Source organism: Epinephelus moara, chromosome 12 (assembly GCF_006386435.1).
Source record: "Epinephelus moara isolate mb chromosome 12, YSFRI_EMoa_1.0, whole genome shotgun sequence".
Taxonomy (NCBI): domain Eukaryota; kingdom Metazoa; phylum Chordata; class Actinopteri; order Perciformes; family Serranidae; genus Epinephelus; species Epinephelus moara.
The window spans coordinates 41,713,365-41,728,552 of NC_065517.1; the positions used below are offsets into that span (position 1 = coordinate 41,713,365).

Sequence of the window (15,188 nt, forward strand, 5' to 3'; positions counted from 1 at the left end):
CTGCTTTGTTGCCGGCCGTTTTCGCCGGTGTGTTAAACACACTTTAGAAAGGAGTGTCCCCAGACTATCAGAAGGCGGAGATCTCTGATTGTCTGGTGGCGAGACTAAGGAGAAACAGGAAGAAGCTTCAATATAAGAAAAACAGAACATAAAAAAGAATGCGAAAAGGAAAAGACAGGACGTCTCACAAGATCACAAAAAGAAAAAGCAGAGCAGGTGAACCTAAAATCAGCCATATCAGATCACTGCAAAAGAAATAATCATGTCATGGACTGGGACAACGCAAAAGTCAACGGATCGTAAAGCAAAAAGTTCAAACGTTGGATCAAGGAGACCATAGAGATCAGGAGGCGGGCCAGGGACACCATCAACCAGGATGAGGGGGCTTTCATGCTGTCGCACACCTGGGACTCTGTTCCCGAAAGAACACCGGGCGGCAGGAGGCGTGACCAGCCTGGCAATCTGTCAGATTGCCAGGCTGGTCACGCCTCCGGGATAATACCAGCTGATAAAGACACGTCATGACGCACGTCAGATGACACTTCTGAAGAAGACTGCAGTGACAGTCGAAACATGTCAAGGTAAACTACATCTCCTTAAAAACTCATTGTCTGGTAAAAAGACAAGAAAAAGAAAAACTTTCTACACTTAATTATTTTGGGTGCTTTTGCCTTTAATTGATAGGACAGTGCTGAGTGTGAAAAGGGGAGAGAGAAAGGAGATGACCCATGGCCGCTGCGGCAAGGATATTGCCTATGTACGTGGGACACCCACTGAGCCACTGGGTGCCCCGGCATTGGCCAGTTTACATTACAGGGTCACTCCAGTGAATACGTTTAGCACTTCCATAAAGTTTAATCCTGATGTAAAGTGCCTAATAAGGGTCAAGCTCTAAAAATTCTGGATCCATTTTCGAGCCATTTTAGACAGAAGCACTCTTACTTCCATATGATGAAAACGGGCTGCCAGTCGTCAGGCTCAAAGATTGGCTGTCAGCCTCCTGTGGTATGCAAGCACGGCACAGCTTGAGCTTATCAGTGGCTTTGAACAACACCAGGACGTGGGTTTGATACCTCTCTGCCTCCTTTATGCATCTTTGCATCTTGTTTACATGTGTACATCTCGCCTGTGCTTAGCTGTTTTTACAAACTGAAATCGAGTCGCTACAGCCGTTAAAGTGAAACTGATCTTCAACCAGCTCTGTCATCCCAGTTGAGAGCTGGTGGCACCATGGTGGCATTGGGGAAAGCCCAACACTAGGGATGCACGAGATTGGATTTTTTGCCGATATATAACAACTCATTTGGCTGATAACTGATGCTGATATATCCACTTATTTCCCTACCTAATTGTAGTGATCATCAAGTCTCGTCTAGAGTGGAATTAACATCATATTATTCATTCCTACTCTTATCATGACGGCCCACCAGCAGATGGAGACGTTAAATACAATGCTTTTCAATGTATGTAATATTCATTCATTGTGCACATTAAGAAAAAGCATGTTGGCCGGTTCTCATAGTTTATTTTAAAGCTGATATTAGCTGATACCGATGACGTGCCGATATTATCGTGCACCCCCACCAAACACCATTCATCTGTGCACCCTGCCCACACTGCCACGGCAGAGCTGGTTGAAAACTAGCACAGTCGGCAGACCTTGGGGCTGGGGGTCTGATCCTGGACTTTATAAAAAGGTGGCAACTAGGTGCCAGATCGTTAGCAGCACTCATCCAAGAGGGAGTGACGAAAATCGTGGACACAGCGTCGGAAAAAAAAACACAAATATAGCGAAGGAGAGTGAATCTGGGGTTGTCTTTTACTTTCACTTTTTCTGGCGATGTTGACAAACAGTAACTGACAATTTCTACATAATGTACCTGTAAAGATTTTAAAGGGAAATTTCGGTTTATTTCAACCTGTCTCCTATCGTCCTAAATTTGTTTCAAGTGACTAGTGACATAAAAATAATAGTTAGCATGTTAGCCGTTAGCCTAGATACAGCCGGGGCGCATAGTAGCGTCAAACCTGTTAAAACGTAAGTGAACGGGCAACCTTCAAGTGCAAAGTTAGTCCATGTTTGTTTACCATTTAGCTCTGCTTTCCAAAGTGCGGCCATTACACGAGTAAGACTCCTCCCAACGTGTAAACAGACCTTCATGAACCAAATCTGTGTAGTGCCCCTTTAAGGTCAGCAGTGAATCCAGATCAATACGATTTGTTTGAATGTGTGTAGATGTTTGTTTGTATGGGGGGGGGGCATCACATTCACTCCACTATGTTTAACCTGGAGAGTAAAAGGGGGGAGGGTGAGGAGGTTATAAAGGGGAAGAAGGATGGGCATGGGTAAAGAAAATGGGGGAGAGGTAAGCAAAGGAAGGAGGGATTTGGTGTAGAGGAGGAGAGAGTTTGTCAGCAGAGAACAGAGGTGAAGGAGGAGGCATAGTTTGGGGAGGGGTTGGGGTCGGCCAGGTTTAGGGACTGTGGAGAGGGAGGAAATGTCTTGTCAGTGCCAGCAAGTCAACCCACACAGACAGACAAAGAAATGAGAGGAGGAGGAGGAGGGAAAGGAGGAGACCCAGAGGTACAGCAGCTCTGTATTCAGTAAGAACATCTCACAGCCCACTGCCTTTCTTATCACATCCCTACTTTCATTCTGTTTTCATCCCGGTGTTAGAGTTCAAAGACGAGGACAGAGAGTAAATGCTGCAGCCAGTTCATCTCCACGGAAATGAAAAGAGGGAGAGGAGGAAAAATAAAGGAGAAGCAAAAACAAAAGAAAAGACAGCGAGAAAGGCACTAGAGATATAATTCAGGCCCATGAGCAGTGTTTTTTAGTTTGGTTCATTATGTCCTCCTCTCTAACTGTGCACCTGGTGCCACTGTCACTAAAACTCACTTCACGTCATTTGCAGAGCAGCAGAGGGAACGCTTACACAGTGTCCACTGTGATACTGATACTTTTTATCTGCTTTGGTCAATTGCCGTTCAAGAAGCTTTTTAGGTGTTTTCTAAATACTTTGACCATTTTGATCATACATCAGAGTTACTGCCTCAAGCAAGGGAGTTCAAGTATCTCGGGGTGTTGTTCACAAGCAAGGGTGGAATGGAGCGTGAGATGGATCGGCAGTTTGGTGCGGCGTCTGCAGTGATGTGGGCGCTGTGCTGGACCGTCAAGATGAGGAGGGAGCTGAGAAGGCAGAAGCTTTCGGTTTACTGGTCGCATGGTCATGAGCTCTGGGTAGTGACCGAAAGAATGAGATAGCAGATACAAGCGGCTGAAATTAGTTTCCTCCATGGGGTGTCTGGGCTCAGCCTTAGAGATAGGGTGAGGAGCTCAGACATCCGGAGGGAGCTCGGAGTAGAGCTGCTGCTACTTAGTGTCAAGTTGAGGTGGTTCAGGTGTCTGATCAGGATCCTCCTGGGCGCCTCCTGTTAGAGGTGTTCTGGGTACATCCCACTGGTAGGAGGCCCCGGGGCAGACCCAGAACACACTGGAGGGATTATATATCTCATCTGGTCTGGGAACACCTCGGGGTCCTCCAGGAGGAGCTGGAAAGTGTTGCTGGGGAGAGGGACGTCTGGGGTGCTTTGCTTGGCCTGCTGCCCCCACGACCCGGCCCCGGAAAGGATGGATGATTAACTATCAAAAGAGTTTTATAAATGAATTAAGGAAGAACACCTGCCATCTCAAATGCTTTTTTCCTTCTCCTTGCCTCCATAGAAGCCGAGCTGGCCCCTAAGCGCGAAGCTCCCCCTGGCGAGGCCACAGCCTTGGAGGCCCTCCTGAGGGGGGACAACCTGGCGGAGAAAAAAAACAGCATCTGTAAAGAAGAGGAGACGTTGCTGGAGATACAGGTATTTAATGATGTGTTCATTATGTACAGTACAGTTGTATGTCTCCTTGTTTTTCTCCTGAACTTCTTCATACAGTTTTTCTTACTTTTACCGAACCCTCCTGCTGTCTGTCTGTCTGTCTGTCTGTCTGTCTGTCTGCCTGCCTGCCTGCCTTTCTGTCTGTCTGTCTGTCTGTCTGTCTGTCTGTCTGTCTGTCTGTCTGCCTGCCTGCCTGCCTGCCTTTCTGTCTGTCTGTCTGTCTGTCTGTCTGTCTGTCTGTCTGTCTGTGTGTGTGTGTGTGTGTTTGTGCTCTGCAGAGAGTTCTGGAGGCGGAGGAAAATGGGGACGGTCTCAATGATGATGAAGACTTTGACCTGGATACTCCAAAGAGAAAGAACAGAAACAGAGGCAAAGTGAGTGTCACAGATGGAGACACAGAGGCACACACATGTTTGTGTGTGTGGTGTAAAAGCGAAAAGTAACACAGTTTCATCAATGCAAAATCTATTAAATGTAATTATATTTTATTCCTACAGCATCTTCTTTCCATTGAAGCAGAAGTATGTCGGATTATGTGAAACTTGTGCCACATCTTAAAGGTCCCATATTGTGAAAAGTCAGATTTCCATGTTTTTTAATTATAAAGTAGGTAAAGGTGCTCTTAAATACTGTGTATGTATCCAAACGCTCAATCATTAGAGAAATGCACACAGTCCATATTCTGTAACTGCGCCTTTTAACAAGCTGTCAGGACTTTCGTGAAGTTGTGATGTCACAACTGTACTTTATAAAGATAAAAGTTCCACTGTAGAGCCATTACAGTCATTCCTCTGGCTGCAGTGACAGCGCAGAGACGGCAAAAGCGCAGGCGTTGAAGACCTGGAAACACTGACCAATCAGAGCAGACTGGGCTTTTTTGAGAGTAGTGGCTTAAAGAGACAGGCGCTAAAACGGAGCGTGGGTGAATACATGTATATTCAGAGAGACAGTATGAGGAAAGTTAAGTGTTTTTAGACATTAAAACGTGTCAACATGTTCGAGCAGGCACTCAAAATACAAGTATGACCCTGAGAATGGGCGTATAATGGGACCTTTAAGGGCTTTGTTTCATACCAAATGATTGAAATGAGCATTTGTGTGGAAACGTTGATACATGGATTTTGAAATATCAAATGTTTGTTGTGCTTCAGAACAGAGGATCCAGTCGTAGGAGGACAGAGCCTGTTAACATGGACGACCAGGACAAACCATACGTCTGTGACAGTAAGTGAAAAGAAAGCTGCCTTCTTTCTACATCATGTGATCGGTGTCTTTAGTGTTTTTGTTACATGCTAGTTTACCTAAGTTCAGAATCACAGTGTTTCCTAAAGCTCAAGGAAGTGAAGAAAGTCTCCGCTCATCGAATTTGGCTAATACAAAAGTTAATCCCTTTAAAATGTTTGTCAGGAAACCGCACTCTATATGCTTGTTCCAGATTGTTAGATTATGTGTTTAGACACCTGATGAATCCAGCAGAAGAGTCATTCTCTCTCGTCTTACAGTGACAGCCCGCCTCTCCTTCTGCTCTAAGAGCTGTCCTCTGCAGCATGAAGAAGAGTTTGTTGTTAATCCAGACCTGACTAGCATGCCACTTGCGTACTTGGACAGGAATGGATGCGGATGTGGGCAGGGATAGCCTCGTTGACTGGGCCTCAAACAGATGAATCTCATCCTCATTTTGTGTCTTGTGCTGTCTTTCCTTTATCGTTTGCTTTATGTCTTCTCTGTTCCAGATAGATACAAACAAAAGCATAACTCAAAAAAGGCTGAAGAAGGTATCTGAACCTGTCGCCATCTTCTTTTTCTAGGGGCTGCCGTGAACTGTCTTTATGATTCGCCTCTTTTTTTTGTGTGTGTGGGAATGGCTGACTGACTGCTAATCCCTTGGACATATCTAACGCTTTAAATGCTGTATGCTAGTCCAGGCTCCTGAGTTCAGTGCAAGCACTGCATGACACTAACGCTACGCCGTGTGCTTTAATGCTTGCTCATTGCAAGGCATGCACCAAATGACGCTTAAGCAGCAGCAGCTCCACTAATGTCGCACCGAGGGATGCATGTTTTCTTAAAGCCGCACTAGCTGTGATGTGATCCGCAGATGTAGCCATTGTAGAAGTGTTTGCACTGGGTGGAATCTCTTCACATGTTTTATATGGGTATGTTTTAAATTGTGGGATTGGATTGGCGAAGCTTTGCAGCTTTGTGGTATAATATGCAAATTTGTAAAGTCTGAACAGAAATAACAGCTGTATTGGGGCGTGGGAAGGAAAGCAGCAGAAATATACAGTATAATAAGAAGCTTCTATGATGGCTACAACTCTAATGTGCTCATCAAGTTCTCAGTGACCCAGAGATACGGCAGTATTACACGATAGATCCTGTTTTTCTTTTATTATTAGCACATAAAATGCTCCCAAACCAATCCTGTTTTTATATGTTAGATTTGTGACCTACAAGGCTTCACAGAACAGCAACATTAGAATAAAAAGTGTCTCTAAATAATCTGTACTTAGGAACAGTTGAAGGTGAACCTTTAAAACATCTCATGCCATGTCTCCATATCGATTAGTTGTTTCACGACCTTGTTATATAGTCTGTGTATTTTTCATTTCAACTGTCTGTCCTGCCTGTTGTTCCGCCTTAAAGGGTAACTTCGGTATTTTTCAACCATGACCTTATCTTTTCCATGTTTTTGTGTCTAAGTGACTAATGGTAACAACAGTCTTTGAAAGTGGTACAGTACTAAGCAAAGAGGCTGCAGCCAGTAGCAGCGACACAGGCTGCAATGTAACCACTCTGGGCTTTTGAGCACCGTCATTGTACATCCTCTAAAGTCCCGTTTCCACCAAACACTTTCAGTATGGTACCTTTGGAACCAACAGTAACCCTTCAGACATGGTACCTAGACCCTAGCCTTTCCACTGCAAACAGTCCTCTTAAATGTGGGCGGGGTTGTTTTCACTCACTGCTCCGTTCAGCACTCGCTGTATTTCCTCATCACTGGTGACACAGAGGGAAGTTAACGGTTCTTTAACCGCCTGGAAAACGTGAGGTCAGGCGCTCCTCTGTGCCAGCTTTCAAGAGCATGGTGGCAGGTTGCATCTGAGGTTTGCGAAGGAACCTTAACAAGCACCGTATCATAGCCTATTTACCTGAAATCCTGAGTGCAGAGGGGGGTATTGCACTCAATAGTTCAATAGTTTAGTGTGGTTCCAGTGTCAGTCTTTGGGTGGGGTGGGGGAGTTGATGGCTTTGACGGCCTGGGGGAAGAAGCTGTTAATGAGTCTGGTTGTTCTGGCTTTAAGAAAGCGGTATCTCTTTCCAGAGGGGAGGGGGGAGAATAGGAATGTTTGGGATGAGTGGGGTCTGTGCTGATGTTTCTGGCCTTCCTGAGAAGTTGGCCAGTGTAAGTGTCTCTGAGGGGGGGCAGTGTGATCCCGATGATCTTCTCTGCGGTCCTCACCACCCGCTGTAGGTCCTTCCTGTCCTCTGCAGTGCAGCTGGTGAACCACACTGTGCAGCAGTAGGTCAGGATGGACTCGATGGAGCCCCTGTAGAAGTTACCCAGCAGTGGGCGGGGGAGGTGGGCCTGCTTTAACTTCCTGAGGAAGTAAAGTCACTGGTGGGCCTTTCTCACCTGATAGGAGGCGTGGACGGACCAGGTGAGGTTGGCCGAAATATGGAGACCAAGGAATTTAAAGCTCTCCACCCTCTCAACTTCCTCTCCTTTGATGGAGAGGGTGGTCCACAATAATTTCCTTGGTTTTGGCTGTGTTGAGGTCCGGGTTGTTATGGAGGCACCGATCTGTCAGGCGTTCGACCTCCTCCCTGTAGGCTGACTCATTGTTGTTCCTAATCAGTCCTACAATGGTGGTGTCGTCAGCGAACTTGACGATGGTGTCATGGGTGAAGAGGGAAAAGAGGAGGGGGCTGAGGACACACCCCTGTGGTGTTCCGGTGTTCAGGATGAGTGTGGAGGAAGTGCGATCTCCCATCCTGACGTGCTGAGGTCTGTTCCTGAGGAAGTCCAGTATCCATGCGCACAGTGAACTGCCTCAGCCCAGGTTGCTCAGATTCAGGACCAGTTTTGGGGGGATGACTGTGTTGAATGCAGAGCTGAAATCCACAAACAGCATCCTGACATTGGTGTTGCTCTGGTCCAGGTGAGTGAGGGCTGTGTGGAGCGCTATCATGACAGCATCCTCTGTCGACCTATTAGTTCGGTATAGTCTCTATAAACAGACTCTACATTCAGTGAATGTAGAGTCTGTTGGCAAACCCCGGAGATCTTGCCTCCGGAAGAAGAGCGGAAGAGCCCTGGTTTCTGGTTGTAGGCTGTTTGTAGTCCACGTGATATTGACCAATCATGTTTGAGCCGGCTGCAGTTGTTGCCAGGTTAAATGCTTCGTGCGGTGAACTAACGAGGCGGAACATAATTGGCGTCACTGCAAACTCTGAATCCATTGCAATGGTTCAGCATATTTACTATTTTATAAACGGAAGTTGGAAACAGAAATTCACCTCCTCAAACCGGAATGCCAAAAAATCGGGGGTCTGCCCCCATCGGCTGTATTCGGCGTCTGCCGGAAGTCAGACGCCGAATACAGCCGATGGGTTCCGAGAATGGTTCGGTATGCAAACTGATGTTGGTCAAGGTCAACAGGGATGGCAGACTTGATGGAGGGGAGGATGAGTCTGTTCAAAGTCTACACAGACAATATTAAACTCATAAAAACCATCTTGGTTTGTCTTTCCACTGTTCCAACAATCACCAACTCTGGTTTGGTTAAATAAACCCTTAATTTACCCAGTTAGGTGTGAAAATATGCTGGACCTATACATGCTAAAATTACAGTATATTTGAATGGAGTCCGGTGGGTTTGGCCACAACAACTCTGGGGCTGTTTCTGGTTAAACAAAAAGGATCTTACTCTTCAACATAAGGTCTATCTCTGTAGGGATCCTTACCATAATGATGTCCAGCTCATGAAATCATAATCAGAGCCTGTCAGTCGCAAAAACAAACACTTTTAGTTGACATAAACTGAAGGTTCGCATATGCCCTGAGTGGTATCATGGCTGCCAGCTGCAGTGGTCTAGCTCAATATTGGGACAATTTAAAACTTTGTTGTTCCCATTAGTTACTTACACACAAAAAACATAAGAAAATAGAGTCCAGGTTAAACATAAATACCAGAGTTACCCTTTAAGTTAGCCATATTTGAAGTTATTAAAACTATAAAAACATTTTCTTGGCATAAAATACGTAACAGATAAAACTTCTTTCTTACTGTCTCAGCGAGAGTAATATAGCCTCTCAGTAACACTGTCTAAAACTAATGGTTACATGCCAAAATGCACTTGGTGTTAAGGTTGCTATAGTCAACAGCAATTTGAAGTTCCTGCAAATTGTCTCTGACACCTTTCATAAAATCTGTTAAGGCAGTGATGACAGATGATTTTGAGCAGACTCTTTGTCCACTGCTCTACAGCACAAGGTTTTTACGAGTTACTGATGGACCTCTGATGTTTTATCTGTAGTCTGTGGAAAGCGCTACAAGAACCGGCCTGGCCTGAGCTACCACTACACCCACACTCACCTGGCAGAGGAGGAGGGCGAGGAGGAGAAGGATACAGAGATGCCTCCGTCTCCCCCACACAGCTCAGACAACCACAAACGTAAGCTGCTGCCTAGAATGTAATTACATAGACAACAAAGAGTTTCAGTAAGTGCTAGCTGGGGACAGAAACCCCCCAATGCACACACTCACACAGCTTCCCAAATCACAGTTTATGATAACCTAAATGGCCTCAAGCTGTCGGAAAATGAATGGCAGCTCATGTGTCCTTCATCTTACATGTGTGTGTTCCTGCCGACAGCTCAGAAGGCTGCGGATGGCACCATCATCCCCAACGACTACTGTGACTTCTGCCTGGGAGACCAGGACTCCAACAGGAAGACAGGCCAGGCCGAGGAGCTGGTGTCCTGCTCTGACTGTGGACGATCCGGTGAGTCCCAAATCTCCACAGCATGGAGGGTTTCCGTCAAAGCTTCAGGTTCTTTGTTGACGTCAGCTTTAGATGTAGAACACAAGTAGTGTTAGTGGATTTTAACGAACAGTGATTTCATTAGGACAGCAAGAAAACTCCTCTTAATAATACCACTTTTATAAAGAGTAATAGTATGAAATTTTGGGAAATACGCTTATTCGCTTTCCTTCCGGAAGCTAGGGCCAGGAGGCGCTTACCTTAGCTTAGCTCAGCTAGCCTGTCCAAAGGTAACAAAATCTGCCCGACAACACTTGAGCAACTCACTTAATAGCACGTTGTATCTTATTTATGGATGTTAATTTTGGTTAATTTTGCTTTTGTTAGCCCAACACCCTTTAATCCGTAACTAACTGGTTATTTTAAATGAAATACAAGAGGCCTTTTCTTTTACTTGGCCGCTCCATTGACTTTATGAACGAACTTTAGTGCCACATTTCAAAAGCTTTCCATTGAGAGGTCTTAAAATTTAAATGTTTGGTTATGTAATTGTGTTGCCTTTTATTTTATTTTCTGTTGGCTTTGCTGACAGACAGCCAGCTTGCCGAGTTAACGTGCAGAAACGTAGTGCCCACCCTCAGGTCTCCATTGGTTAGCTAGCTGCTCTGCACTGCACACCAGCCGGGCAGGAACTAGCTAACAGCGCCACTCATTTGGTGATAATTGCCGGTAATGCTGTCCCAACCCATGGTTGCTTCAGAAAAATAGTAGCCACCCTTCCAACAGGGTGGGAGCTAGCTAGCAGCGCTGCTTATTCTGCGACTACCGCTGGTAATGCCGTCCCGCCACCGGGACAGTGTTGGTATGGAAATACAGTAGCCCCCCTCTGGTCTCCCCCCACATGCCTTTTATTTTATTTTCTAATGACCTTGCTAACGGACAACCAGCTAGCTGCGTTAACATGAAACATAGTGTCCACTGCCCACCCTCTGGTCTCCACTGGTTAGCTAATAGCATTGGCAGCTCTGCACTGAACAGCAGCAGGGTTGAGTGGGAGCCAACTAGCGGCACCACTCATACGTAATTACCGCTAGTAACGCTGTCCCGTTAGCGGGATGACATTGCTATGGTGGCCACCTCTGCTGTCCCCCCAGGAAGCCCTGGCTTCATTTTGAGCTGCGAAACCCTTTTAGCGTTGTTAACCATGCTAGCACCACTAGCTGTGCTGACACTGCTAATGGTGCTAACAGAGCTTACAGTGAAGTTAATAATGCTAAGGGGGGGTTGCGGTTTAAAGTTAAGCCACTTAACTGACTGGAGGGTGGGCAAAGCGTTTACACAGCAACGCTTTTGGGTGAGGACAGCATTACTACTGATAAATCACCTAATGACCGGTGTCGCTCGCTAACTCCCACCTGACCCAGCTGGTGCACAGTACAGCGCAGCCAAGGCTAGCCAAACAGTGGAGAGTGGAGGGTGGGCAGTAGGCACTATGTTTCCACATGTTACCGCGGCTAGCTGGCTAATCTTGTTTGTTTAGTCTGTACAAAAGCTGAAGTGTAAAAGTTGTGTCTTTACAGAAGGTTATGTACTGGATTATTTCTCGGCCAGTTGCAGTGACTCCCTGGAGTCGCTGGGAGGTTTTTGTACGAAATAAACAAACTAGATATAGCATGTGAAACAGCGAGATTTAAATTTGCTGTTAGACTTATGTTGTTATCTTGGGACAGAGCCAGGCAAACTGTTTCTCCCTGCTTTCAGTCTTAATGCTAAGCTAGGCTAACCGTCTCCTGATCAAAGCCTCACATTTAATAAGAGTTGTATCAATCCTCTTGTCTCACTCTTAGGAGGAAAACGAATAAGCGTATTTCCCAAAATTTTAGATGCTTCCTTTGGGAAATAATTGAGATTTTTAGGAGTTAGTGTCATACTTTAATTTGTGTCTACTACACATCTCATTTTTGTTTCCCTTTACTTCCTTTTTATCCACAATCTTGTTCATGTCTATTCCTCGCTTCCTTGCGATGTTTATCTTTGTTACATTGACTAAAACGGTGCTTCCCCAATGTGGTGTTTAGAATAAAAATTACACACATCAATAAACTATACTATTATTATATTTACATTAATGTTCACACAGTTGATTTAAGTCCAGTTATTCCAAGTCACCATTGTTCAAACCAACCTGTGTCTTTACCTGATGATGTAGATGTGATTATACATTTATGGCGTGCAGTGAATTTGAGCCTCCATGTTGCCACAGTGTCTTTTCAATGGGTTGTCAATGAGCCTTGTAGATCATCAGAAGTGAGAGCCAACTGCTGGAACTCCTCAAAATAATATTGATCCCTAGGCTCCGCTGCTTGCTTCCATCCTGCATGCTTCTCCATGTCAGCCTCGCCCATCAGGACCTCTGCCTTTAGACGACATGCATTCTCTCTTTTGTTGCTCAGTTTTCACGCATTACCTTATGGCACATTTGGCTGCATATTTTTGTTTCCTTTTCTCCCTTTTTTCCCTCCACACTGGCCAAAGCCGCCTCTGCTGGATATCTCAGCAAAACATGTCTCGAGTCAGCTCGACCGTCTCATGCAGTAAGAGAGCATTCATTTCAACGAGTGAGATGTTTTCTTGCTACGGTAGACTTTGTTAGAACAGCTGCGAGAGAGTGTGTGGCCTTGTGTGTGTTGCTCTGACGCTGATGTTTTCATGGTAGCTGGAAGAGGAAGAGTGAAGAAGGATGGGAGGAAGATGAGTGCTCTAGAGGAATTGTTCGGCACCGAGTCAGACAGCGAGGCCTCCACGTTTCATGGCTTTGAAGATGCAGAGCTGGAAGACATTTTGTTTTCAGACGATGATGATTCTGATGCTGATTAAGGGACTTCTTGACCACCTGGACCTCGTGGCGATGAAACTGATTTTCTGATGTTTTTATTGAGGGCACACTAGAAGACTGGACTACAGTGGTGGACTTCATCTTGAAGACACTTCTGCCAGAAAATCTCCAGATTTATTTTGATATTTTTGAAGATGCAGGACGTGTATTCCTTCAAAAGACACATAAAGCCGTCTTTTTCTTGGAAATTTTGTCTTTGATGGATACAATTGCAATTTTTTTTTACCGTGCTCTGATGGATTTTACTGTTTAGCCTGTTAAGACGTTTTCCATAAACCAACAATAATCTCCTCACACTTGACTTTGCTTGCGTAAGATAATCATAGACTAAACTTCTTGACCAAATCCTAATTTATTCTGGACCGAAAAGGTAAATAACAGACACTGTGGACCAGAGAAAAAGGAATAAGTTACATGAGGGCCGCTAATGTGGCAGGGGGAGGGCTGCACGTGGACTCTTGAGTCACTCCATTGGCTAAAGAGGACAGGTAGCCGAGAGGTAAGAGCCAATCGGCACTCCATTGCTCCTCTGTGTCTTTTCTTTTATCAGTAGTCGCTGGGTAGAAATGCTTTTCTACTGCCTGCTGCTAACTGGCATCCATTTTATGGAGGATGTAAGATGACTTACATATCAATAAATAAATAAATGTGTAAATAAATACAGGAATAAATAAATGTATGAATAACTACAGGAATAAATAAGTACAGAAATAAATAAATGTATGAATAAATAAATGTATGAATAAATAAATACAGGAATAAATAAATAAATGTATGAATAAATACGGTAACAAATAAATATAGGAGAAAATAAACGAATAAATACTGGAATAAAAAATGTCTAAATAAATACAGAAATGAATGTATAACTAAATAAGAGACACAAGAAAAATAAAAATTAAATAAGAAATAAAAGCATAAATAAATATGGAAATAAATAAACGGAAGAAAAATAAAAATTAAATAAAAATAAATTAAATTATTAAATAAGGAAATATTTAAATAAATAAGGAAATATGGAAATACATAAACAAAAGCAAAATAAATAAATAAAATAAATACATTTCTGAAATAGATACAGAAATAAATGATTAAATAAAAAAAGATTAAATTTTAAAACAGATTAAATTTGATAATAAATAAATAATGAATAAAATAAAAAATACCTTAATGCAAAAAAAAAAAATTCGATACATAAATTAATAAAAGTTGAAAATTAAACAGGGCATAAAACATGAATATCTTAAATTTATTTTACGTTTATTCATTTTTGGTTTTCTGTGTATGTTAATGATACACAATAAACTCTTTATTTCTTTATTTTACATTCATTTATGAAATTATTTCCATATTTATTTCAGCATCTATTTCTTTTTTCTATTTATTTATTCCTGTATTTATTTATACATTTTTTTAATGTAATGATACTTGTGTCATTTTTCATCCTCCATACATTTAGGCTGATCTTTTGAACTGCCACAGCTATTTTTCTCACTGACTCTAAATCCTCAGTTTAATTTGGGAAGCAGGCAGCAGCTTAAACCTCTGAGCTATAAATTTCACTCAGATCATGTTTGTCTTTATTCACCAGTCACAGGCTGAAGAACGTCTCTGGCTGCTTTCCCAGTCCAGATGTAAATCACTTCATCCTTGATTATGGCTCATTCATGGCTCATTGATACCCCATTGATACCACGGTGATGCAGATTACTGTGTGCATGAGAGGCTGACAGCACCGTGAAGCTGCAGGGAGATATTAACAGACGTTGGCGTAGCTGTAAAATGTTTGTTAATAAGACAGGGGAACAAGGAGACAATTTTATAAATGCCAGATATTCGTTCTGAGTTTTCACAGCTGTAAATTTATAGTTCTGCTCAGCTGTGTTTTCCTGTACACACATCATAGCTTGTGTTTTGTTTTCCAGACATATAATCACTCGTCTTTTGTGGCCAGATTGCTTTTGATGCTACATTTCATCCAGCTGTACAGACTGAAACACTATGGGCTGCAATTACAGACAAAGTTAACACTTAGTGCTGGTTCCTTTGAAGTCGTCTTCTTTTGAAGGAAGAAAATAATGTTTTCAAATGTTTTTCAATAACTTCAGCAAAAAGGGTTTTTTGTTTTGTTTTTTTCTGACATGAGATGACCATTTTTAGTCGACAGTATTACAGGTAAACTTTGGTATTTTTCAACCAGGACCCGATTTCCCCATGTATTTAACAATATAATGAGGAAAACTCTGTGTGTGTGTCTGTTCCACGTTTTTCTCCTCACTGACTTGGTCAATCCATGTGAAATTTGGCACAGTGGTAGAGGGTCATGGGAGGATGCCAATGAAGCAATATTACATCATTTGGCCAAAGGGGGGCGCTATAGCAACCGATTGAAATTGCAAACTTTGAATGGGCATATCTCATGCCCCGT

At 43.5% G+C, this 15,188-nt stretch overlaps 1 protein-coding gene and 1 long non-coding RNA gene across 7 annotated transcripts in view; both read left to right on the forward strand.

Annotated features, from left to right (window-relative positions):
• LOC126398334 (uncharacterized) overlaps nt 1–15,188 on the forward strand; it is a 672,738-nt gene that overhangs the window by 649,171 nt on the left and 8,379 nt on the right. The gene's annotated exons all lie outside the window — the stretch shown is intronic.
• The window catches only part of LOC126398287 (zinc finger protein DPF3), a 423,217-nt gene that overhangs the window by 17,676 nt on the left and 390,353 nt on the right, over nt 1–15,188 (forward strand). For 3 of the 6 annotated variants that reach the window (XR_007570750.1, XR_007570749.1, XM_050057497.1), the window contains exons 4-9: nt 3,725–3,858; nt 4,155–4,250; nt 5,028–5,100; nt 5,610–5,651; nt 9,418–9,555; nt 9,757–9,885. Coding sequence is in view for 2 of the 6 variants with exons in the window: in XM_050057497.1 (XP_049913454.1) it covers nt 3,725–3,858; nt 4,155–4,250; nt 5,028–5,100; nt 5,610–5,651; nt 9,418–9,555; nt 9,757–9,885 (612 nt within the window). In the remaining 4 variants the exon portion in view is untranslated. Of the gene's footprint in view, nt 1–3,724; nt 3,859–4,154; nt 4,251–5,027; nt 5,101–5,609; nt 5,652–9,417; nt 9,556–9,756; nt 9,886–12,580; nt 13,260–15,188 lie in introns of all 6 variants that reach the window. The other 3 variants (XR_007570751.1, XR_007570752.1, XM_050057498.1) reach the window with 3 other exon arrangements.